At 53.6% G+C, this 25,589-nt stretch overlaps 3 protein-coding genes across 6 annotated transcripts in view; all 3 read left to right on the plus strand.

The window, feature by feature from the left end:
- SYS1 (SYS1 golgi trafficking protein) overlaps nucleotides 1-9,495 on the plus strand; it is a 50,038-nt gene extending 40,543 nt beyond the window's left edge. The window contains exon 4 of the mRNA XM_043495484.1: nucleotides 9,367-9,495. Within this exon, the coding sequence (XP_043351419.1) occupies nucleotides 9,367-9,370 (4 nt within the window). The 3' untranslated portion in view covers nucleotides 9,371-9,495. The remainder of the gene's footprint in view (nucleotides 1-9,366) is intronic.
- DBNDD2 (dysbindin domain containing 2) overlaps nucleotides 1-15,146 on the plus strand; it is a 52,074-nt gene extending 36,928 nt beyond the window's left edge. For 2 of the 3 annotated variants that reach the window (XM_038369654.2, XM_038369653.2), the window contains 3 exons: nucleotides 9,367-9,519; nucleotides 9,794-9,937; nucleotides 11,430-14,131. In XM_038369654.2, coding sequence (XP_038225582.1) covers nucleotides 9,367-9,519; nucleotides 9,794-9,937; nucleotides 11,430-11,632 — 500 coding nt within the window. In that variant the 3' untranslated portion in view covers nucleotides 11,633-14,131. Of the gene's footprint in view, nucleotides 1-247; nucleotides 508-9,366; nucleotides 9,520-9,793; nucleotides 9,938-11,429 lie in introns of those variants that run through there. The other variant, XM_038369652.2, reaches the window with a different exon arrangement.
- Nucleotides 15,147-17,794: 2,648 nt separating this feature from the next.
- Nucleotides 17,795-25,280, plus strand: PIGT (phosphatidylinositol glycan anchor biosynthesis class T). 2 transcript variants are annotated; one of them, XM_038369870.2, is made up of 12 exons: nucleotides 17,795-18,039; nucleotides 18,283-18,487; nucleotides 19,436-19,563; nucleotides 20,433-20,533; nucleotides 20,801-20,887; nucleotides 21,286-21,373; nucleotides 21,472-21,569; nucleotides 21,997-22,162; nucleotides 22,575-22,775; nucleotides 23,570-23,735; nucleotides 23,943-24,026; nucleotides 24,694-25,280. In XM_038369870.2, the coding sequence occupies exons 1-12, from the start codon at nucleotides 17,844-17,846 to the stop codon at nucleotides 24,944-24,946; spliced, it is 1,773 nt and encodes a 590-aa protein (XP_038225798.1). In that variant the 5' UTR covers nucleotides 17,795-17,843; the 3' UTR covers nucleotides 24,947-25,280. The 2 variants fall into 2 exon arrangements, with proteins under 2 accessions (XP_038225798.1, XP_038225799.1); XM_038369871.2 differs by having other exon boundaries at nucleotides 18,310-18,487.
- The last annotated feature ends 309 nt before the right edge of the window (nucleotides 25,281-25,589 follow it).

Genomic DNA, 25,589 nt, shown 5'->3' on the forward strand with positions numbered 1-25,589 from the left:
AGAGGGGTTGCAGGGTCAGAGCTGAGAAGCTCGCCATAGACACCCCCCTTCCAGCCCGCTGCAGGGTGCAGGCTGCTGTCTTGGGTCCCGCCTGCACCTGCTTCCCAGCCGCCCTAACGGGGACCTCAGCATCTCCCGCTCCCTCGCCTGCTCCGCTGCCCCTGCAGCCACAGGCGATTGCCCGCGCGCTCCCTCGCAGGCAGCCCCCGCCCCAGGCCCCAGCGCTCCCACCCCCTTTGCGGATCACGCAGTTGGTACAGTCTGCCGAGCCCCAGCCAGCCCGGCCCGGGAGGCAGCCCCAGTTGCACTGTCGGCCCGGCCAGCCCCGCTGGAGCGCTGCCTGCCCTGCCTGGAGGGATGAGCAGCGTGCACCGGGCTGCAGCGCCCCCTGCACCCGCCCAGCCCTGAGCGCGCCCTGGGCTGCCTGCAGCAGACAGCGCCCGCCTGCCCGTCCGCTGCTGGCCATGTCCGGACCCGGAGCTCACAGCCAGAGCAGGAGGCTGCCCTGTAAGTCCCGTCTCGGGAAGGCTGGTGCGGGGGTGGGTTATTTGTCCGGTGGCTTCCCAGCGAGGGTCCCCCCTGGCTCGGTGGGTGGGATCACCCAGCCGCTGACTGTCCGGGAGCAGGCATGGAGGGACATGTGCAGGACCGGGCAGGAGGCGCCCTCTCCCCCTCCCGTGCAATGACTGCTCCAGGGCTCTAATGCTCCTCACCGCAGGGACCCTCCCTGGCCCGGACAGCGCCCCGGTGTTGAGACCCATGTGAGGCTGAGGGCACGCTCCTGATGCCCGCTGCACTGAGCGGGGCTTGGACCAGCCCCCTGTATCCCAGCTGCACCCCGGGCACAGTCACCACCGCCAGCCAGAGGCCGGTGCCCGCTCACCCACACGCACAGACAGCAGCTGCCTCCTGCCTGGGCAGCCTCTCGCAGGAGGGGGGCACACTGCTGCCATTGCAGCTCTTTCGTGGGCCCAGCTCAGGGGGACTTAAAGTGGGCAGGGTCGCCATGGGTCACAGTTCTGGCAAAAAAAGAATTAAAACTGAGTCGGATCACTAAGGGGTGCAAGCGCTGCCCTACCAGTGCATGAACATTTATTGCAGCTGGGATTGTCAAAAACACCCCCCACCCCTGGGCTTTTTGCAGGCCACTTAAAACAAGGAGTTTAGGGATTCACAATTATCTTGCAGTGGTCAACAGCCCAGAACAATCCTGACTATTGTACAGAAAACGGCTGATTCACCCCTGTCCCCAAAGTGTCATATATCATGAGCACTGGCACTGGCCGTCACCTATGACTCACACACACTTCCCGTCTGTTTCACACAACTTTCACCTACGCCCACTTGCTCCTTCTCTCACAACTTATACTGCATACCCACTCAGCCACACCTGGATCAGCCTTGCACTGTGTGCATCTCTCTCAGCCAAATGTTTGCTCTGTACATTTACAGTCAAACATGAGCAATTTCTGCTCAGCCACATACCCATGTAGTCTAGCCGCCTCCCTGCGTTCTGTCAGTCAGTCCCCACTGTGTGTGCCTGTGTGTGCCCATGTACAGGAAGGTACTGACTGAGAGGGTAAGAGAGTGAGCTGTGTGTCTCGGGCCGACGGGGGGAGTTGGGCTTCTGTCCATGTGGAAGTGCTAGCCCGGTGGGGCTGTGCTGCCCCATGCCTTGCCCCCAGCACACGACTCTCTGAACCCTTTCCTTTTTTAGTGAATTCTTTAGCTCTGGCCCCGGCTATAGCAGCATAGACTCCACAGGCAGCAGCCGCAAAACATGCTCTCAACAGGCACCAGGCAGAGCACCACCCACCAGTGGTCCATGGACACTACAGCCCTCTCCTCCCACGGGCATAGCCTTTCTCTCTCCTTCCCCAGACAATTCAGCCCATACTCCAGTGCCCTCCCACATCCCTCCATACATCCCATAGGGCCCTTCCGCCAGCGCCTTCCCACATCCCTCCACTAACCCCACGCTCTTCTACCAGCACCCTCCCACGGCCCTCCATACACCCTAAACAAACTGCCCACGAGCTCCTCTCCGTCCCCTCCCCACGCAGTGCACAATCCCTATTTCCTGGCTGCTCACCTCTGCACAGCCACCAACCCCCTACCTCCATCTTGCAGTCCCCATGCACCAGCCTCCCCTGAAGTCTCTCTGCCCTTACGCCCCATGGTGATTGGCGCCTCCATCCTTTTCATCCTTCCATCCATTGTAATATCATTAGTAGTTCTACATGCTGAGATCCAGGCAGTCACATCTCAAGCTGCTGGGTGGCAGGAAGGGCTTGCCCTATCCTGGCATGGATAGCTCTGTGCCCTCAGCTGGGGGCATTTCTTTTGGTGGGGGTGCAGGCTGCTTTCCTGTGAAGCAGCAGGCACTGACCTTTCCCAGAAGCTGGGCCCAGGGCTGGCTGGGTCGTTGTCTGATCCGGAACGGCAAATCTCTTCTTGTCACCTGTGGAACCTAAGGACAGGAGCAAACCCCTGAAGCAGCAAGTGTTCCGGATAGAGAAGCTCCATGGAGCCGAGCAGACAGCGGGTCAGTGAAGGTCTCTGCACAGCCAGGCCAGCTCCAGGCCAAGCTGGGGAGGAGAGATGGGGTGGTATCCCAGCTCCTTTAACGAGTCTCTCTGCAGGACTTGGAAGAGCTCCAGTGTGTGGGGCAGAACATGATGCCCAGGCTGCCTGCCTATGCAGCCCGCAGCAGAGAGCCTCCCAGCCTGGGTCGACAGACGCAGAATAGCAGGGCTCACCTTAGCACTCTAAAAATAGCTGTGTGGGCAGCGCTTTGAAGTTGTGGCTTGGGCTGGAGCTCAGGCTGTGAAGCCCACGCCCATCCTTAGGCTTCAGAGCCCGAGCTCCAACTTCACAGTGCTGTCTACATCCCTATTGTTAGAGCACTAGCACAAGCTCCTGTAGCCTGAGTTTGTCAACCTGGGTGGGGAGGTTTGCTGCCATGGGCTATGGAGACATCCACTGTGTGGCTTATGAGGCTCCCCACCTCCTCTCATTCTCCCTAATGCTCTCCTGGCTTTATCCTGCTCAGGGTTCTATGTCAAGTGAATCAGGCCCTGTAAATAGCAGGGTCTTGTGACGCGGACTCTCCTAGGGAGAGAGCTCTGGGCTGTGGGGATATTTTTAGTGTGGAGTCACAGAGGAATTGAGGATTGGCTGGAATACCGTTCACGAAGAATCCATGTCAGAAACCAGGATCACAAGGTGCCACCTCCTCACCCTACTGACACTCTTGCTCTCCGCCCTCCTGTTTTTTCCTGCTCTGTCTCTGCTAAAACCATTTCCCTCCTTCTCCCCCCCCCTCCTGTGCACTCCCTCTCACCCAGCGGATTTGGGTTTAAGTTTTTCCTTTTGCTGCAATCGGAATCTGAGAGGTAGGCTGTGCAGAGACTTTGTACAGGAGCATTCAGCAGGTTCCAGGCATCCAGTTTATGGTCAGCTCATTGCCATGAATGCATCTGATGAAGTGAGCTGTAGCTCACGAAAGCTTATGCTCAAATAAATTTGTTAGTCTCTAAGGTGCCACAAGTACTCCTTTTCTTTTTGAGACTACAGACTAACATGGCTGCTATTCTGAAACCTTTAATCTCTTGTGGAGTTTTCAAGGGATTTAAAGAGACATCAATTAAAGAAAACCCTCTTTCCATCTCCTCTTGGATTGTGCCTCCTTTAACAAGCCAGCCAGGTCCCCTTCCCCCCCCCCCCCCCCCGTCATTCATACTGCCTGGTGCACAGAGTGGGGTTTGTACTAGAATCCAGCAGGACAATGGAAAATGACAAACGTGTTTACTCCCAACGGAAACACGGCCAGACAAGCGCCATGTGCTCAGCGCTGAGCCTAAGAAATCAATGAAAAGATCTCACTGTGTCCCAAAGAATCCATTCAGCCATATCACCCCCAGGGCTCATGTCAGCCTCAGTCGCTGGGAGCTATCCACAGCCAGTGCTCGGCACCATTCCCTGCTGGTGTGGAATAGTTGGGAGCTCCTTGCAGCTGGAACTCCTGGCCGTTCACTGTTATGCTTCCTGCAGGAAGATGGGGAATAGAGGAGCTATGAGCACCTTCCATGTCTGGCCTTCCTGCAGTCACCCTACAGGGTCTCATGCTGAGAGACAGAGAATCCCAACTGTGCAACCCAGCCAGCAAATCTGCCTTGTTTCTTTTAGTACCTCTTGCTAAGGCAGGGTGGCACTGGAGTCTCTGGAGCCAGAACACCTCCTCTGGCTTCTTACATTGTTCCTGCTGCTGGGAGAGGCTGGGACCGAAGAAGCTGAGCAATGGCAGTAGAAGGAAATCCCCATATATGTTTCCTTCTCACGGGCCTGTGGTAGGCTGGCTCCTCTTCCTTCAGTCCCCACACTTGCATTCAGGTCCAGTTCTTCTGTAGGCTTTGGTGCCTAATGAGCAGCAAGAGCCGGAAGGATTTGAAGGCAGCAGGGAGCCTGGTGCCATTTCACACTCTTGGGAAGTGACAGGCTGATGTGTTGGGGGGTCAGCAATCCAGGGAAGGCAGTGCTGTGTCCCAGCTGCGAATGTGCATAAGCCTCAGCTCATTGGTTGAGTGCCTTGTAAAAAAGACCACCAGCAGGTATTTAAACCTCAGAATGAATTCCCTGCAGCGCACAGGGGCTGCATTGTGTGAGCGTGCATGTCACTTGCTGGGAACATGCCATCCCGATGAGACAATCACAGCAACTGACAGCAAGGAGAATGTGACCATCAGTCACATGGCGAAGGGCAGAGACAGGGAATGTTACTCTCTTTTATTTCCTCCATGGCAGTTATTTAGCTGTAAATACATGAGCAGAGCTCTTGACTTCCTAGAGTGCCTGAGATACAGGAACAGAGTGAGGGGGAGGGGAGAGAGGGAGCTAAGATGAGAGAGTGGGAAGAAGGCTCCATCTCGATTTCTCACTGCAGTCACCAGTCAATCACCCCGCTGCATATCTTGCTTGATGCCTGCCTTAGTTACATAATGGTATTTCAGTGCCGGCTGCCTAGCTGGCTAAGAAAAGTTTGCCAAGGAATTTACAGACAAGTTTGCTAATACATCCAGGCACATCTTCCCAATTGAGGCTCTAGCACAACTCGTGAGTGAGAGTAACGCACCAGCACCAACTGTTAGTGTACCAGGCCATGCCACCTCCCTGCATCTCTTCCTGGGGGCCTGGAACATCCCATGGTTGTAATTGTCATGTCTTGGGAGAGAAATGAATGATGTGTGTGTTAACAGTGTAGAAAATTGCAAACTCTTAGGATGGCCTTATCCTTTATCCTGCAATGTTCTTGGAGGGAGGGGCTGAGACTGGAACAGCTGCACGTTCCCCACCCTATACAGACAGTGCCTCCTTCTGGCAGAGTTTGGAAGCTCACCTCTACAGACAGGGTTCAAATCAAAGGGAACCCAGGGCACTGTGCTTTCCTCCAACACTAGAGTGACTGGGGTCAGCCTGTCCCTGTTTCCACTGTGTCCCCTGTTCCACTGGAATAGGTGCACAGAGTAGATCACATGGTGCTTGTTGCTCTACTGGAAAGTGAAGTTGTAACACATCGGCTCTTGGGCCAAACGGCAGTGTTATTGATCTGTTAGATTCGTATTGATGGTGCAATAGTATCTAGGGACCTTGACTGAGGACAGGCCCTGCTGTGCTAGGCACTATACAAACACATAGTAAGAGTCATGCTGTGGTTTTGGAACTCGCAGCACAAAGCGATGAAATAGAAGCCAGCCTGTGGTTGTGGACGTTGTTGATGCCAAGGATATAGGGAATGAGGGACCTTGGGATGAAGTGTGATGTGCAAGAACTTCCGGATCACCTTCTCCAAAGTGTCCCCAACTCTCAGGGGTTTCACTAAAGCTGCTTAACGCCCCCAGTACCTGAACCTTGGCTTCTCCGCACCATATTGTTGGTACTTGAATTTGCTGGCCACTTTCCCTGGGAAAATTGTGACAAGCCACTGGATGGTCCAGCCTGTTAGCCATGGATTCCAACAATGCTATAGCTGCAGCTTTCCTGGAGCAGTGGGAAGCTGGTGACTCTGCCCTGGTGGGAAAGCACAATAGGGCAGGCTCCATGCAGCTGGGCTGTGTCATTAGTAAGGCTAAGATTTGATCATGGTTATTTTTTTAGTAAAAGTCACGGACAGGTCACAGGCAATAAACAAAAATTCACAGAGCCGGTGACCTGTCCGTGACTTTACTAAAAATAACCTGGGGGCAGGGCTAGGTAGGGGGGAAGACTGGAGTCCCATGGGGGGGGACTGATAGGCTGATCCCCCCGCAAGCTGGTCACAGCTCTGGGACAGGGGTGCGTGGCCCTGGCTGCAGCTCCCACCAAGCCTCAGCTGCATCCGGGGGTGGCGCATGGCCCTGGGAAGCTGTGTGGGGGACGCACTGCCCCTGGCTGCAGTCCCTGCCAAGCCCAGAACACCACAGGGTTTGGGCGCGTGGCCCCACCTGCAGCCCCCGCCAAGTCCACAGAGCTGGGGCACGCATCTCTGGCTGCAGCCTCCCGTGGGAAGCTGCGGGGCTGGGGCTGCAGGATCCTGGTTCCAGCCAGCCCCAGTTTTAGGGCCGGGGCGCTCAGTCCCGCTTCCTGAAGCCCTAGACATCATGGAAGTCCAGGAAAGTCACGGAATCCATGACTGCCGTGGCCTCCATGACTAAATCGTAGCCTTAGTCATTAACTACCCTGCAGGGGCTGCCAAAGGGGCCCAGAGTTACCTCAATGCTAATTGAGTGAGACACAAGCCTCCAGGGTTAACCTGTTCTTTGTGCAGCCCAGAGCTTTGTAATTAGACCACCCCAGTCTCCTCCCTGCCTCTGTGCCATAGCTGTTCCCCCAGCCCTTCTCTGCCTCGCAGACTTTCTCTGACACAGCTCTGGAGTTGCCAATGGATTAGCGAGTATGTGGGGGGCGAACAGGTGGAGGGTGGGGGCTTGGATTCTGTGTGGCCCTGCACCAGGATAAGGAGGAGAATGAGCTCCTGGCCAGTGCAGCAGCAGAGGGTGAGACCAGTAAGGAAAGTAAAATGGGCTTAATCTCGACATGTTGTTAAGGCGCTTTCAACATGGGGTTTAGTCTTTTGGCAAAGTGTGTGAGATCCTGGCTGCATGGGCACCTTGCCAGCCCAGCCCTTGGCAATGGACAAGGAGACAGACAGCAGCAGGGGCTTGCACTGAGCTGTCTGGCTGCAGTAAGTGGGGAGGCCTAGATCTGGGCTGGGCAACTTGGAACCAGAACTTATGTCAGGCAGGTTGGAACCTGGAAATGGGCCCAGCAGTTGGAAATGGGACAAGCAGAACCAGAAATGAATACAGAATCTCAGGGGAAATGTGCAGGTCACCAGGAGCCATAAGTCACACAGCATTGGCAGCTGGTTCCTGTTTGGTTTATTTCAGATGGAGTTTAGTCCTGCTGGGTTTCCTTGGGGCAGGTATCTGGGCAGGGAGTTTAGCCCTGAGGGGTTTCCCTGGGGCAGGTGTTGTGGGGTGGGAGGGGAAGGAAGAAGAAGTTTGTTTCCTTTGGGGTCCTATGTTATAGCATTCTGGTCCTGATACAGACATGGCCCCTGCCAGCCAGGGTGGGGATCCCAGGCAATTGCTGCCCTTTGCTGGGATCTCCCCGCACCCTCTTCCAGCAGCAGGATGTGGGTTTGGTCAGTGTTAGGATGTCAGGGGACAGGCTAGGATGTTTGTTTGGTTTCCTTTGTTTCTGCCCTGCCCGGCTGGGTTGTCACATTTTCCTTGCCTGGTCAAGAGCAGCAGAGATGGACCCTGGAATGAGACTCCAGTCTGGAAGCATCCAGGCAGCTGCTGGGATAAACCAGCAAGGCCCAGTTCCTCAAAGGTATTTAGGCTCCTAAATTCCATTGAACTCAAACACTTTAGTGGTTCTGGGCCCAGGAAACCAATTGGCCAAGCTAGAAGGGCTGCTGGTTCTTTGCTCCTCTGGGTTCCTAAAGCACTAGAGACAGAGACAGGCCCTGCTATGTTTAGGAGGAACAGACCCTCCCTCACCTTGTTCCCTGTGGAGGGCTCAGCCTTCTTCCCTCAGTGGCTTCTCATTGCTCTTGGGAGCAGAGTTAAATCATGGGAGGGATGAAAGAAATGCAAATGCAAAGATCCAGGCTGCCTGTGTGTGAAGGGGAGTGGGGCGAATGGAGGAGCCTATTTGTGTGTGTGTGTGTGGTAAGGGGGGCAGGGACTGGGATTATAGACTGGTGTGTGGAGGGGAGTGTTTGCAGGTGGAGGTGGGGGTGTTAATGCCATTTTATTACTGTCACATTTCTCAGTCCAGTATCCCTGGCACCTAGGGTCTGTTCCTGTTCCTGGGAGAGTTTCTCTGTGTTAATATTCAAGGCAACTCTCTGGTTAAGCCTTTGTTAGGCAGCAGGAAAACCAGTCTGTGAAAGGCTGGAGCTGAGACTACCCCATATCACGCACACCTGAGCTCTCTGGTTACACAGTCCTGAATGTTCAACATCTGGGATGCCATGTTTCTTCTCTGCCAAGAAAGGCAGGAGTGTCATCTAGTGCAGTGGTTCTTAAACTTCATTGTACTGCGACCCCTTTCTGACAACAAAATTACTACATGACCCCGGGGGTGGAGGGCCGGAGCCTGAGCCCTGCTGCCCCAGGTAGGGGAAGAGAGGGGGCTGGAGCCTGAGCCCCACTGCCCTGGGTGGCGAGGACAGTGGGCTGGAGCTCAAACCCTGGGACTCAGCAAGTCTAATGCTGGCCCTGGTGACCCCATTAAAATGGGGTTGCGACCCACTTTGGGGTCCCAACCCACAGTTTGAGAACCACAGAATAGTGGTTAGAGCAGAGGTCTATGAGTCAGGAGGACCTGGTTCTATTCCTGGCTCTGATACTGGGCAACCCTGGGTAAGTCACATCTGCTTTCTGTGCCTCAGTTTCCCTCTCTGGAAAATGGGGATAACAGAACACTAAGCCCCTCTTACAGAGGGGATGAGCATTAAAGTTTGTAGAATGCTTTGAGAACCGTGGGAGAAAGGTGGTGAAGCCCAAAGTATGGGACGATCATTGCAGCTGTGGACACCAGGCTGGGCTGTATCACAGGAGAAGAGTCAGTAGCAGTGGTCCTCAGCACAGATTGCACTGGTGGAGCAAGCTCCATGGCTTGTAATACCTCTTCCATTGCTACCAAATCACAATGCACCCCCATAGGTAAAGTAGAGCAAGAGAGAAATACCTACCCTGCATGACACTGACAGAAGGAATAGCGCGGACTTATGCAGCCCTTCTTGGTCTTGGCCGATCTCCCATGCCCCATGTGACTGCATTTAGCCTGTGCCTGATCTTCCATCTTGTTCCTCTACAGCTGACATGGAGCATGGGCAGCGGGGACTGGAGCCAGAGCAGATGCAGCAGCAGCTTAAATTACGTGACAGGCAGAAGTTCTTTGAGGAGGTTTTCCAGCATGATGTGGATTTCTTCTTCCCCATGTCCCACCTTCAGATAGAGCACAGAAGACGTAAGTGCTAGGGGCTAGGGGGAGACGTTTGTCACACACAGAAGGGGATGGAAGGCAGTATGGAGGGAATGACCTATTATTTAATGAGCCCTGAACAGGCCATAAAGATAAGGTCCCTGAAGAGCTCACACTATAAACAAGCCAGTAGGCTAGTCCCACATGCTGGCTTCCCCTGGCATCGCCTTCTCAGTGCTGCTGGTCCAGAGCTAATAGGTTCTCATCTGGCTGGCATTAGTGATGGCCCTCCCTGGTTTTCTGGCCCGTGTCTCTGCAGCTCCGCTGGGCAGCATTTCCTCCATGGAGGTGAATGTGGACATGCTAGAGCAGATGGACATGCTGGACCTTTCTGACCAGGACACCGTAGACGTGTTTCTCAGCTGTGGGACAGAGGATAACAATGTTGCCGGTCTCCTGCCAGGTACGTATGCAACCCTCCCTGTTCGCTCCCTGCTGTCCCCGCAACCTTCACGCCAGCTGGTCAGTTCTTTGATCCAGTCCAAGCCCTGCTGTGAATCTCTCCAGTCCTAAAGGGCAACAAACTTGGGGCTTGGTCTGTGGGGTTGGAAAAGTTCACACCAGCTCAGCTCTGCTAGTGCAGCTTTATCGGCGATATGGGCAATGGAGGCTGCCGCGCAGAAAGGGCACAGGCATTTTCCGCATCATGACATCTAATCTTAGGGAAGGATACTGCTGTACAAACACCTGTCCCCTGTCTACACTACAGCCACCATTGCTGGGAGCAGAGAATTATGGATCCACGTTTTCCAGGGCTGATGTGCAGTCTGAGCTTTTTAGGGTTTGTAGGACTGAATTCTTGTCCCCCGAAACTGCTCTAAAGCAGCCACTGCCCTGCCACACTCCTCACCACACTCACTTTCCCCTGAGTCCTGATTGCCCATGCTGAGCTCTCTGCACAAAGTGTGGGGGGTGCCAAGACCCTGACTGTCTTGCATTGAGCTCCCTGTTGGGGGCGGTGTCAGCACCATGGTGGCCCTAGGCTGGGCTCCCCACATGGGGAGTGGGGATCCAGGCAGACCCGTTACCCTGTGTTGAGCTCATTGCCTGGGGAGGGGAACCCCAATGGGGGAGGAGGAGTCATCAGGAGCCTGATCACCCCATACTGCACTCCTTGCAGTGACTCTGAGAATGAGTCACTCTGAGAATGAGTCAAGCCATTTAGCGGCAGATTCTTCTCTGTTCCAGTTAAACAGCCTCACACATGAAGGCCCCAAGCTGGAATTTTACAAGTGAGACAGAAAAGGCTCCACTGCCAAAAATGGAGAAGGAATGTGAGGCACATGCCCTGCTGCCAAAGTCGGGGACTGGGGAAGGAGGCCGGGCTCCAGCAGTAGCCTGGGTCGTGCTGGGTATCAAAGTCGGACTAAGGGACCGGTAGCTCAGCTTGTGCTGGAGGTCAGTGGGTCTGCAGCTCAGTCCTGCTTACGGCCAGCTCATGTCTCTCTGCTCATGGACAATAAGAATGTTGAGCCCAGATTCTCTCCTGACAGGGGTAGTTCCAGCCCATTGCTTCATCTCCTTTCCTCCTAGGAAAGGGCCTAGAAACTTTGTGTACCAGATTTCAGAGTAGCAACCGTGTTAGTCTGTATTCGCAAAAAGAAAAGGAGTACTTGCATCTGATGAAGTGAGCTGTAGCTCACGAAAGCTTATGCTCAAATAAATTTGTTAGTCTCTAAGGTGCCACAAGTACTCCTTTTCTTTTTGTGTACCAGAGTCGCTGGCTCTGCTGAAATGGCGCCCTGCACATATGTAACCCTGCAATGGGCTGGGAAAGGGATGAAGGCACAGCTTGCCTGAAGAGGGGTACGGTGGAGGTGAAGGGGGTGGGCAAAAGGCCAGCAAAGATGCTAGCATGTTGTTTTTTTCTGATAATCTTCTTTCTCCTTGGGCAGAGCCCAGCCACTACCAGGAGGAAATCACCTTGCAAGTGCCCAGTGCGTCCGAGATCAAATCCCGGATCTCGTCCACATCCTCTGTCTCCACAGACCTGAACAGCCTGGACACCAGCGAGGAGGGGGTCGAGACGCCCGTGGTGCAGTCCGATGAGGAGGAGCCCCAGGAGGACAGCCCTGAAGCGCAGGTGGCCAGAAGCTAGCAGCAGGTTCCCTGCTCTCTCCTCATCCACCCTCCGCATGGACCTGCCAGCATGAGAGGAAGGAAGGCTGCTGGTTGTTTGACTCCTGCTCAGTACACCCCGAGCCATGCCAAGGAGCGGAGAGACGGCTTCCCCCAGCACGTTCTTCAGTCAGCCACAGGAGAAGTAGAGTGGGGCAGAAACAGAGGGGTAGTGTAGTGCTTCAGACATTAACTCTTCAGGCTTTGCTACTAACTCTCCTGCTTCACTCACCCGAACTGCTACCCGAGCCATGGCCTCAGCTGTGCCCATTCCGCAGGATTTCAGCCCCCCAGTCCCAGTGGAACCCCCAAAGGCAAACGTGTAACAAGAGCCTACAGAGAAATTACACTCCTGTCAAATAAGCCGTCAGGGTGGTGTGTGTTATTGGAGAACCACGAAAGCCCAGTGCTTGGTGGGGATGAGAGGCTGGCTAGGAAAGGGCTGCAGAAGGAGGAAGAGGAGAGCCTTAGGGAGGGGAGACAGGCTTAAGGCAGGGGATGAAGCAATTACAGCCACACTACCAAGGACAAGACCTCAGTGGTAGATGAGCCAAAGTTTCTCAGTCGCCGGAGAACAAGGGTCTTAACGTCATTCCCAGACCAGGCGCCAGCCCAATCCAGTGGCCATTCCTCTGCCCAACATAAATACAAGTGGCATAGTCCTCATTACCCACCCCTGAAGAGAACTATGGGGGTTAATGGGGCAAATCACCAACCCATCCCAATAATAATACTGAGCACTTCTATGGTGCTTTGCTTTTTCAAAGGGCTTTGATTGCATTTGTGCTTACAGAGGAGACAGCCTGAGACGGCAGTGAGAATGTACTGATTCCCACACTAAACCCGCAGGGCTGGTGGGCGTGGGAGCACTGTGATCTGTAACATGACCCTGTGAGTGTGTTAATGCAATTCCCCATGAATTGTACGATCCTTCTAGCACCGCAGACTAGCCCCCTAAGCATAGCAGAATACCCAGCATGGCTGTTGGAGCTCTGGCTAGCTGCATTACAAGGACAGGTTGTCACTTTGACTCTTCCTTGCTGGCTATTTGTCTTGCCCTCTTCCTACTCCCAGGAATGAGCATAGCCGTAGCCACACACAGATCCAGCACAGATCACCATTTTAGGGAGGCGTGCAACTGCCACCAACTGCTCAATACGGGAAAGCTTGGCCACCAGGAGACTATGTAACAGGGAAAACAAAGTCACTGACATGATGAAAGTGGAGAAGTCTCAAGGAGAGGAGTCTGGTACATAAATAACAGAGGCCGGGTATTGCTCTAGAGCCTGGCCATTTCCCAGGGGCACTCAGAGGGGCATAATAGCTAGACACATACTAGTAGACGCTGTTGGACCCTGGCTGCAGCATTTACATCCCAAGTACCATCAAATGACAAGCCAGGTGCAGATGAGTTCTGTCCACAATACTGCCTCATACAGCATTCTCCAGAGAAAGAGGTTAAAGGGAAAAGAAAGGTCTGAAAAGAGGAAGTGACTCAGCAGATTGGCAACTCCCGAGAGATGGGGGCAACACAAATATAGTCCTAGCAATCAGCTAAACCCATGGAAAAATCCAAGAAGTGAATGACCACTGCTGAGCAAGGACTGCCCCCAGGACCGCGATTTCAGAGCCGGTTTGCAGCAGTCTGTGGACAGAGTGGAGCAGGGAGTCCCCTAAGCCCAGAGAATTTGTGTCCAGTGCCTCTGGCTATCCTGGGTCATGCATAGCTGAAGCATTCCAGCACTGCAAGTCTCCACTCCTGTGCTGAGAAGCTTGGCATGTTCATTACAGGAGTGCTCTTCCAGGCCTCAGCTGTTTGGGGATAGGGCTGGGCATACATTGTGAGTTTTGGGGTATTGCTTGGGGCTGCATTGAGTTCTTGTTTGTGGCTTTGCAAGTCAGAATGGTGGCAGGTGTTCTCCAGCTGTTGGGTTTGGTTCAAAACATTCTCGAGCAAGACCTTCTATTGTGCAGCATCTGCAGCTCCCATCCAATCTCCTAGGCCTGGAGTCCCTCACGTTCTCTTACAAAGTCCTGGCACGACGCTCATGTGTCTAGATTCCATATGGGCTTCTGAGCAAGCAGTTGTTCCTGCAAGGTGTGGAGCATTCTGGCCCTGATGTAGAGAAGCATAAACATTTAAGCAGGTGGCTAGTCAACTGAAGTTAATGGGCTTATTCACAAGCATGTGTTTAACCTTAAACATAAGTGTTTCACTAGATCAGAGCCAGCATGCTCTGCATGTTGCAGTATCAAGCGGAACTTCTCCTGCACTCCCATCAGTACTTAGGGAGCACTTCCAACATAGGAGACTTGTCTCTGAATATTTTGTGTGGATCATAGTATTCATTATTTAGGCTACGTTTTAGTCATGGGTATTTTTAGTAAAAGTCATGGACAGCTCCCGGGCAGTAAACAAAAATTCACGGCCTATGACCTGTCCATGACTTTTACTATATTCCCCTAACTAAAACTTGGGTGGGGGGCCGCTGGTGCTTGGGGTGGGGGTGGTCCAGGGGCACCGTGGGTGTTGGGGGTGGGCAGCGATGCACAGCCTGGGACCCCCCTGCCGGTGCTGGGGGTGTGGGGGTTGGGCTGGCAGGATCTACCCAGCTCCGCAAGTCCCTGCAGCTCCTAGGCGGCAGAGGGGCCAGGGAGCTCCGCACGCTGCTCCCGGCACAAGCGCTGGCTGCGCTGCTCCCATTGGCCAGGAACCGTAGCCAATGGGAGCTGCGGGGGCAGGACCTGCGGGTGAGGGCAGCACGCAGAGCCCCCTGGCTCTTCCATCGCCTAGGAGCTGCAGGACCATGCCAGTGGGAGCCGGGGAGCCCTCACACCCCAAGGTAAGACCCCCCCCACTCCTCCCTACACCTGTCTCTAGCCCTGAGCCCCCTCCCACACACCCAAACTGCTGCTGCTGGCCCAGGGTCTGCCCGGCTCAGGAAGCCCCTGAGCCAGCACCAGCTGCTGCAGAAGTCACAGAGGTCACAGAAAGTCATGGAATCCATGACTGCTGTGACAGACTTGCAGCCTTATTCATTATCTTTGTACATCTGGGAACTCTGGAATTCAGCATACGCCCCAGACATTGGAAATGGCAGAAATGATACAAGTTTGGACTGTGGTATTTTAGGAATGATTTTTTGCATACACATCTACTGGGAAAAACAGCAACACTTTGTCTTTGTTGCTTGTCTGGCTGAGAGACTGAGCTACAAACTGATGTGCGTAGTTTTTATATATAGTTAAGGATAACCAGGGCAGGATTAGGGTCTCTTGCACGGCTAGCTCTTTGCACTGTGTCTACCCTATAATGTAAGATCCTGCTCTTTGGCATATGTTAAAGCTTTGTTGAAAGGCTGCACTGTGCTCCAGTAGGCAGGTCAGACTATTCTTACTGAGATGCTAAACCTGCCCTGTGTGGTATAATCCATTAACTCTGAGGAGATTGCAGTGTAGTCCTGGGGTTAACGGGTCAATAAAATTTCAGGTTCAAATGTGTGTCGTGTCTGCCCTCTAGTGGGGAATGTAATTAGACATTAGAAATGAGTGCAGGAATTAGACATGATTGCCTGCACAGCTCCTGTAGAAAATAGGAACTTGTTCTCGCAGAGTAGGCCTGGTGAAATGTTCTTTCACACTGGCACAGAGAGCAAAAACAACTGCCAGCACTTGTACAGTGCAACAAACTCAACATCCTAGCTCCACAAGAAATTACATAACTGCTAACACGCCTTTTAACCAAGCCCTTCAAACGAGAAAATTTGCCAGGGTCAGAATCTGCTTTATCACTCCATCTGTACAGTGTTGAGGGAAGTGATCAGGCCTGCTGTCATCCATACTGACAGCTCCAGGATCAGATTTCAACAGACCTCAAAACCCAGGAACATGGTGCCCGGAGGATATTCATTAAACAAGTAATCCCAGTGCTAAACCACAGATATATTGGCCACAGCAGCAAGCAGTAGAATGTTAGAGACAGCAAGTGACAAAGGCCCTAAAACCCAAACACACTCCTAGAACTGGAATTTTCGTGCCATCAGGTTCATGTAGAAGAATTTTATAAGAAAGCAAGGCAAAGTGGAGAGATCAGTACACCCTGCTCCCACTGATGGACTCTGGCATCTGTACTCAGTTACCGACACAGCTTTCAGAGGTGCTTGGCTGGATGTATATCCAGATTAATATTAAGGTAAACATGTCTATATAATATAAATCTTCCTGTTTCACAGCATACACCATGATTAGCTTTCAGTATTAGGAAGAAAATTCCTCTTTGGGCAAATTATTACATAACTGTCTATTGTGTGTTTTTAGCAACTTCTGCTAAAGTATTTATTACAGCGGAGGTGGGCAAACTACGGCCCATTGGCCACATCTGGCCCGCAGGACCGTCCTGCCTGGCCCTTGAGCTTCTGTACCCCCCTTCCCCGCAGCCACACCACCAACACTCTGGGCGGTGGGGCTGCGAGCTCCTGCAGGGCAGCGCGTCTGGCTCTGGCCGGGTGGCATGGCGTGGCTGCCGGACATGCTGCTCTGAGCGGCATGGTAAGGAGGCCAGGGCCAGGGCATTGGATAAGGGGCAGGGGGTCCCCAGGGGCAGTCAAGGGACAGGGAGCGGTTGGATGGGGTGGAGGTTCTGGGGGGGTGGTCAGGTGGGAACGGGGGGGTTGGATAAGTGTGGGAGTCCTGGGAACTGGTCAGGGGGTGGGAGTGTGGACAGGGGTTGGGGCAGGCAGGGAGCAGGGGGGGTTGGATAGGGGGTGGGATCCTGGGGGACAGTTAGGGGCTGGTGGTTCCAGGAGGGGGCGGTCAAGGGACAAGGATCAGGGGGGTTGGATGGGTCAGAGGTTCTGAGGGGGACAGTCAGGGGGCGGGAAGTGGGAGGGATCAGATAGAAGGCAGGGGCCAAGCTGTTTGGGGAGGCACAGCCTGTAGTGAGAGACTGCGGGGAGCAGAGTGAGCGGCACACCTGCAGCGTGAGGCCAGGAGGTCGTGTGCCCAGTCAGGCCGTACCACCCAGCGCCCCCACAGCCCTGCACCCAGCCTCAGCCCACCATTCATCCCGCCCCGCGGCTCCCTGGCGCGGCGCGGTGCAGCCCCAGCCCCAGCCCCAGCCCAGGGCACTGAGGCAGGACGGTAACGGATCAGCCCCACCCCCGCTCTCCATACAGTTTTGCAACCCTGATGTGGCCCTCCGGCCAAAGTGTTTGCCCACCCCTGTACTACAGACCAACGTAAGAGACAAGCCACTGGTTTAGATGGACCCCAGTTGGATCTGATATGATAATTCCTCCGTCCACAGAAAATACTCATTTTCCCAGGATAATCCATGTTCTATCACCTTGAAAAACAGATGTTGATTTATATCGCCCGCCCCCGCCCCCCAAAAACCCCATAGCTAAGAAGGGTGACAACTCCCCAGGCCAGAGAATTTGTCTTTGCAGTTAGACAATGGGGTACAGAGGACTTCACCTCTTGGGTACAAGTTCCAGTGTGACCCTAGGTTAGGGCCACTAGGTAGCTTGGGCAGGGGGCAGGCCCGAGGGACTAGGATAAGGAGCATTCTGCACCTAAGGCACTGACTGCATCCGATCCAGTCCAGTCCCAGAGCAGGTTGGAAGTGACCAAAAAAGGCCCCCCTCCGCCGCTGCCCCCTGGCCGGCGTGAGGCCAGTTGGTGGGTCGCGGTCCTGTCAGTTCTCGGTGGGCACATGTCCCCGTGCAAGCAGCACTAACCCGGCCCAAGGGCTGATCAGGCCAGAGCGGGGACTCCCCGCTGCGGACAGCGGCGTGGGGCAGACCAGAGCTCCCGGCGACCCCCCCGTGTTGGTGTGTATGGGGGCGGGGGGGGGCTGCGAAAGGGACGAGCCACGCGGGTCCAAGCCCCTGAGCGAGAGGCCAAGCCCAGGGGTGGCGGCGGCCCGCGCCCCGCGACGGGCACGTGCGTCGCCCGTGTTCCCCGCCCTGCCGGCCGCGCCGGACCCCGCCACGCGCGGGGCGGAACTCAGGGTCACCGCGGCAACGGGGACGCTGCTGGGGCGGGGCCGAACTAAGGCCCCGCCCCGTCTCTGCTTGACGTCCCTGATCACGCCCCTCCACCCGCCCCCGCCCTTCCCGGCAGGCTCTCGCGGGTCGGTGCCGGAAGTGCCTCCCCATTGGGCGAGCGGGCCGGAAGCGGAAGCGCGGAGGATGGCGGGGGCTGCTGCCGTTGGGGCGCTGGGGCTCTTGCTGCTGCTGGGGGCTCCGGGCGGCTGTGGGGGCTCGGCGGCGCCCCCCCGGGACAGCCTGCGCGAAGAGCTGCTGCTCAGCCCGCTCCCTTCCGGGGACCTCGCCGCCACCTTCCAGTTCCGGGCGCGCTGGGACTCGGAGCTGCACCGGGAGGGAGGTGAGAGCGGGGCCTGCGGGGCGGGTCCGGAGTCTGGTGAGCGAGGCCCCGGGGCGGGGGTGGGGCTGATCCGTTACCGTCCTGCCTCAGTGCCCGGGGCTGGGGCTGGGGCTGCGCCGGGCCGCGCCGCGCCAGGGAGCCGCGGGGCGGGATGAATGGTGGGCTGAGGCTGGGTGCAGGGCTGTGGGGGCGCTGGGTGGTACGGGCTGATTGGGCACACGACTTCCTGGCCTCACCCTGCAGGTGTGCCGCTCACTCTGCTCCCCGCAGTCTCTCACTACAGGCTCTTCCCCAAGGCTCTGGGTCAGCTCCTCTCCAAGTCCTTGGTGCGAGAGCTGCACCTGTCCCTCACCCAGGGCTTCTGGCGAACACCGACCTGGGGACAACCCTACTTGCAAGCTCCAGCCGGGGCTGAGCTCTGGGTCTGGTTCCAGGACTCTGTCACTGAGTAAGTGTCTCGGGTGGTACCACAATAACCATTCTAAAAGAAAGTATTACAGCTGGGGGAAATGCCCAAGCTTCACTGCACCAATGGTGTGGCATTGGCCTCTTCCCAGCAGCCCAAGGGCCACACCTAACTGGCACCCAATGGACTATATTGCAGTTACTCACATTTTTAATACTGATCGGTAGCCTCTAAACATTGTGGGGTGATTCATCTGCTGGCATAAATGGGCATGCTTGGATATTATGGCAGTGAGGGCATAGAAATACCAATAAATAACTGTATTGCATCTATTTATCTTATTGGTGAATTTGGCCCTATAGGTCCCAACATATAGTTCTCCATCATATGCTGTCACCTATAGTCTGGCTGTTAGCTGCACTGTAGATTGGGCTGCAGTGTGGTCTCCCTTGGGTTAGAGAACTGCACTCACAAGGAAGAATTTGCAATGTTATGGATGTCTAGAAGAAAGTGTGGAATAAGTTGCTATTCATTCTAAGAGTGCCAGGATCTGGCCCTGTGTTTGCAATGTATTGTGCACATCTGTGATGTTCTGTAAACAATATTTGTGTTCACTATTGGAGCAAGTGTAATTATTTTGTGGGCTGTACGTTGACAAGATTCCATTTCTCCTCTTTCCACCCCAATCGTGATACCCTTGTAATCTGTGTGCTGTGAAATACAATCTCTAGCTTACTTTCATGGACGTCCTTCCAATGTCAGTGCTCAATAACCTAATTTCTGTCTGGCTGTCTCCCATGCCCTTGTTTTATTGTTGTCTGGTTAAGGCTCTGGTAGTGATATTTACACATTTATTAACAGTCTTCTCTTTGCAATGATCTATTCATTTATCAAATACACTTTACAAACTTTTAATTTCAAACAGACCCCTATAGATTTGGGGAAGAGAGACAGTTGTGTAATTTGTTGCCTCTTATATTTCTCATTCAGTGTTGATAAAGCCTGGAAAGAACTTAGTAACATCCTCTCAGGGATATTCTGTGCCTCTCTGAACTTCATAGATTCCACCAACACCGTCACTCCAACAGCATCATTCAAGCCTCTGGGTTTGACCAATGGTGAGACAGGACCTGTATGGAAGGGCTGGCTTTGCTCTGTGGGGGAACGCTTATTGATTGTTGATGGTTCACTTCACTGTTGCTGTGGTATTGAGGGCAGGGTTTGGATGCAGGTCCTGGGAGAACTCTTGGGTTATGCTAACACCCTAAGTATAGGTCTTCTAAATGAATTTGGAAGTGGTGAGGTATCAGACAGCTCTAGAAACTGAAACCACCTATGTTCACAGGACATACACCGCATTGGCAGCAGCCATGCTAGATTCACCCCCACCGGGGTCTCATTCCTCACCTGAAGGGACCACTTTTAGGGGAAAGGGGGGGAATTTAGGTGCTCTGGCTCATTCAGTCCTCTTCTCTGAGACAAGAGGGTCAGTTAGTGCCAGTTGTGGTGATTATTGTGATGCGGATACTTGCACACTAGGAACTGGACTGAAATTTCAAACTAACTTCATATGGGCCACTGGCCGTATGAAGCATCTTCTAGTCCCCACCAAACTCAGCTCGATTTGAACCAGTGACCTAAAGGCCCTCTGATAAGAACCTGAATAGAATAGCTTCCATACCTCAAGTTATTCAGGCACTTCTGTGTAAAGAACTGTAGAAAATAATGAGGACTGGAAGCTTGCAGGCTGTTCTTCCAGAAACTAGACCAGAGGGTTTTTTCCTATATGTTGGAGATACACATAGCTGTCCCCTCAGATCCACTGTTTGATGAAGTGGCTGCACAGTGGTCTCCTCCCTTTTCCACAGAGCTCATGGGATTCTAGACCCCTTCAGAGACTGATCAGCTTGGGGGAGTGAGGAGTGTTGCTTTGGTGCATGTGGTCAGACTAACACCCGGTTCCTAACCCTCCACTCCCCCATCCCAGTTACAGATCACCATCTCCTGAGATATGCCGTCTTGCCCCGGGAAGTTGTCTGTACTGAGAACCTCACGCCTTGGAAAAAGCTTCTGCCATGCAGTTCAAAGGTGAGGGCAATCCCAGGCCTTCCACTGCCTGATCAGGTCATAGCCAGAGTCTTTGGAGTGGGGTTCCCAAAGAACAAATGTTACTACATCGCTATAGCTCCCATTGGAGTCCTGCTCCGATCTCAGTAGGAGCAGGTGGAGTTGGGTTACTTGGTGAGCGGTGAAGCCTCTGCTGGGCTCTTTGAAAGTTTGAGGCTCCTAATAGCTTGTTGGTTGATGCGTATGTGGCTGGTGATTCAATCATGTTTTCTCCTTCACTGTCTGCAGGCTGGTCTTGCTGTTTTGCTGAAGGCTGAACGTTTGTTCCACAGCAGTTACCACTCCCAGGCAGTGCATATCCGCCCCATCTGCAGGGTGAGTACCATCACTAGTATCCAAAATCTGGGAGCAGGGTGGCATTTCTGGACAAGTTGATAAGACCCTTCATGGGTCTTGTAATGAATGAACATGTAGACTGAACACTAAGAAGCATTTCCTCATCATTTGGGTTGTTAAACTGTATCAGACAAAGCCCTGGAGAATACACTGTAGGGAACAGCTCTGCCCTGGCCCTTGTGAAATAGGCTGGCTGGGACCTAATCCACACACATTTAACTCATATGTTGTCCTTCTCCACTCTTATGAGTCCCATCTGGGCCTTGCAGTGTGTCTCATGACCCTTTTTAGCCCCATCTCCCTCTTGTGATGAGTCTTACCCTTCTGGAAGGTGGGTTTGTGTTGAACACAGTCTCTGATTTGTCTTGTCCTCCCAGGATGCTTCGTGTCTGAGTGTCTCTTGGGAGCTTAGACAGACCCTCACTGTGGTCTTTGACACCTTCTCCATTGGTCAAGGAAAGAGAGGTAACTGGAATAACCTGCAGTATGTTGTGTTCTGTGGGCGTACTGAGCCTCATTCACTCACATCCTGGCTGATCTCTCTTTGTGTCTGTCTTCTCCAGATTGGTCTCTTTTTAAGATGTTCTCACGCACTGTCACTGAAGCTTGTCCTCTTGCATCCGAGAGCAAAATCTATGTTGATATTTCCAGTAAGAGCCAGGTAACACTTTCTGTTCATTGTCCTGCCTAGTACCCTGACATAGCATCCTCTTAGAAGGAATTTGGATTCCCTGCAGCATTGTCTGCTGTCTCCAATCGCACCAGAGTGCAGAGATGGAACTGCCCTGGCATGCCGTCACCCAGAGCTCTCTGCAGCGATGGGATTCTTGATGAAAGGATTCCTATTGTGAGTTGGGTGGATGTGTCTGTTTATTGAAAGAGTAAAAGTACTATAGTACTGTCCAGAAATGGAGATGCTGCAGTAGTGTTATGGAAGGTCCTGAGCTGGCCCTGTGCCAGGGCGAGCGTTCCTAGACAGAGTACAGGCCAGTCACTTCCATGCGGGGGAATGCTAAGGACTGCCTTTCTGTCTACTGGTTAATGCAGGAGTTGCCTTTTCCTCCTATGTGCTCTGCTTACATTCGCAGGAGAACGAACTGCTGGAGGTAACCCCACCTCCACTGTCTGTGTATGAAGCATCTGTCCAAGGAGACAGAAGAACCTATGCAGTCTATGACTTACTGAGCCCCTTCCTCTTTAATACGTCTCGCAGCCTCAATGTGCAGCTGAAATGGAAACGGCCCCAGGACAGCTGTGAGTGACTAGTGGCTTCATTTTACCTGCACAGTGCATGACTCCAGCTCCTCCCCGCCCAAACAGTTCTTAATGTGCCAACCTGGAATGTGGATTCTCAGACTCCTGCTGCTGTTAGTCACTGTGTGGGCCTTGAGAAGGAGGAGAGATGCTTGCTTCTTGCTGGGGAGAGACATATAGCAGCAACATTCAGGAGACCCTTCCTGCATCCCACTCTGTGCCAGGGTGTGAGGCAGAAACTGCCCCCTGCCCCCTCTTCTGCTCCATGTGAGGTGGGAGGCAGTAGGAACCATGTGAAAGGGGAGTGCTCCTGGCCTCTCAGTTCCTTGCTGGGTGGATAGCACTATTCTTGTGTTCAGAGTTACAGCTGGGCTTTGGTGTTACTAGCTCCTGTTTGATTTCCCTGTTGCAGTGGATCTGTCAATACCTGTGCTCCATGCTCAGCGCTATGTGAGTGGATATGGCCTGCAGACAGGAGAAATCAGCACCCTGATTTATAACACCCACCCATACCGGGCTTTCCCTGTGATACTACTGGAGACCGTGCCCTGGTACCTGAGACTCTACGTTCACACTTTGGTCATCACCACCAAGGGAAAGGAAAACAAACCAAGTAAGGAATACACACTGTGCAGACTCCTCTGGCCCCAGGGTCTCATTCCAGGGACTGGTCAGTCCCTGCCCAGGTCCCCAGGGATTCAGTTTGAGCTCCTTATACACTGTGCTATTGTGGAAAGCTAACTTCAGAAACACACCCTCAAGTTTAGCACTAACAGCAGCGTCTGTTCAGGAGAGTCCCGGGGCTGGAATAGCTGCAAACCAGCATTGGGGTGTCTGAGCAGAGTTGTGTGTTCAGGAAACTTGCACATATCAGTTCAGTTACAGCCTTGCTCTTATGAGCATTACACTTTAAGAGTAAAGGGGTTGGGTTGATAATGGACACACACAGAACAGTCTGTCTGTGGGTGTTCCATTATCCTCCATGGTGATGCGTAGCAGGGTGGATGAGAACTTCTTCCCTTACAGTGGTATCTGAGTAGATGGGGAGTGGCATCTTGGGTATTCATCACAGAGCCTCTCTGACATGAGAATCATGTTGATCTTTGTATGTCGTTTTGGGTTAGTGAGAATTGGTCAACTTGAGCATCTTTTGCTTTTTAATGTTGTCCCTGTGAATTACATGCTGAACCCTGACTGTCCAGAACAGAGCATAGCACAGTCCCTGCCCTGAGGAGCTCATGCTCTAGGTGGGGAGAGCAGAAGCCATATGGGAAGGGTTGTGTGAGGTGTGTGTAATCCTGTGCCCTCTCTTGTAGGGGAGGGTGGAGGCAACAGTATCTATCAGTGCTGTCTGTGTTACTGGGGAAGGTTCCCAGCAGGGTGACAAGTGACTGTCTTTGGTGTTAGGTTATATCCATTACCAGCCGGCTCAGGACCGAAGGCGGCCCCATCTGCTGGAGATGCTGATCCAGCTCCCAGCAAATTCTGTCACCAAGATCACCATCCAGTTCGAGAGAGCCTTACTGAAGTGGACAGAGTATACCCCTGACCCCAACCACGGCTTTTATGTGAGGTAAAGCCATGTGCCCCTGCTTTGGGGTAACTTACATACTGTGGGCCAGGCTTCTACAGGGCTTTCACTTTCTAGAGCCGTCACGGGTTCTGGGCCCAATGCCACACCTAACGCTGGGCTCCTGGTGTGTGTGGTGTTTGCCATTTGTTTTCTAGCATGACTGAAGACTGCATCTTTCAGACTCTCTTGTTGCTTTTGTCTCCTTAGTCCATCTGTCCTGAGTGCCCTGGTGCCAAGTGTCATAGCAATGAAGGCAGAGGATGCAGAGCAGAGTCCTCTCTTCACTTCGCTGTAAGTGCATCTTTTCTCTGGCTATGGGGGAAAGGGAGGGGTTGCTTGTTTTGGGCTGCAATTCCTAGGCACTTGCTGCACACGGGTCTCACATGTGGTAGGTGCTAATCTACCTGTGCCAGCACTCCGTTCCCTGTAGAGTTACTCAGTAGTCTTCTCAGTGACATGCTCAGAATCTGAGCCACATACTCCACTCCTTGGGAGCCCATGTGAGGGGAATGGCCAGTACCTGGAGTGGGAGGAGTGAGAAGGCCACGTACCGTCATCTCTGGGTGCTTGTTCTCCTGCAGGGCAGCCACAGTTTCAATGTGAACCTGCAGAGTTTGTAGAGTGGCTTCTCCTGTAAGCCCTCCACTTGGTCTGGGATAGTCCTGTGCCCAAATGAACTTTTCCTCCTGTGTGTGCTTTTCCCTCGGGTGCTGTCAGTTTCTCCCAAGGGGGCTCAAGTTCATGATGTGTCTTCAGAGATGACCAGGCAGGGGTGTCTAATGCTGGCTGGAGAGAGGGGCCCAGGTTCTGAGCGGGATGTAACAAGTGCACCTTTGGGGTGACTGTCAGAACAGGTGGGCAGCATTGCTCACCATCGCACTAGGAAGGATCCTGCTGGAATGTTTTGCATGGGATGATGTGTCCGTTCCCCCCCCCCCCGCCCCGCTTCCATCTCCAGATTTCCTTCTTTCGATGGCTCCAGCTACTTTGTGCGTCTCTACACCGAGCCGCTGCTGGTGAACTTGCCAACGCCTGACTTCAGCATGCCATATAACGTCATCTGCCTGACCTGCACTGTGGTGGCTGTGTGCTACGGCTCCTTCTACAACCTGCTGACCAGAACCTTCCATGTGGAAGAGCCAAGCAGGGGAGGCATGGCCAAGCGACTGGCCAACATCATCCGCAAAGTCAGAGGGGTTCCACCCCTCTGAGAGAATCCAATGCAGCCAGTGCAGTGGCCATGTAATGTGGGCTTCAGTGGGAGGGCTATAGCCAGGGCTTGCAGGGAGACTGAGAGAGGACAGGAAAACATTGCTGCCTTATCTCCTGCTGCCTCATGTACCTCTGTCACTTGGAGCCCCTGAAGCCAAGAGGGCCGGGATAACTTCCCCCAGTTAAGACGCTGCTGGGAATTGTAGTCCCAAAGCTCTGTGATCACAGGGAAGTGCAGACCCAAGTGATCAGGAAAGAGGTGTGATAGTTCTGTTCTGGGGAGGGGTAATTTATGTTCCATAAAAAGATACCAGAAATCTGAGCTGTTTTGTAGGCCTGTGCTGTTCTTTCCAGCTTCTTCTGTCCCCTGGTTTAGCCTCCCACGTCAGCCCTACCCCTGTACGGACACTCATTCACACTCCTAGCTCCTTTCCTGGGCCAGCTGTGTTGCTGGGCATCTCAGTTAACTACTCTCTTACCCCCTTGCTTGGAAATGTTCCACTTGAATGGCAGATCTGTTTTTGTTGCCCTGGCAACCACCATAAGTGAACAGTTGCCCACCCTTCTTGATAGTGACACTGGGAATAGGTCAGCATAAAAGTTGCAGGGGCTGGAGTAAGCAGGGAACTCACAAAGTCCAGC

This window comes from Dermochelys coriacea, chromosome 13 (assembly GCF_009764565.3).
Source record: "Dermochelys coriacea isolate rDerCor1 chromosome 13, rDerCor1.pri.v4, whole genome shotgun sequence".
NCBI lineage: Eukaryota > Metazoa > Chordata > Testudines > Dermochelyidae > Dermochelys > Dermochelys coriacea.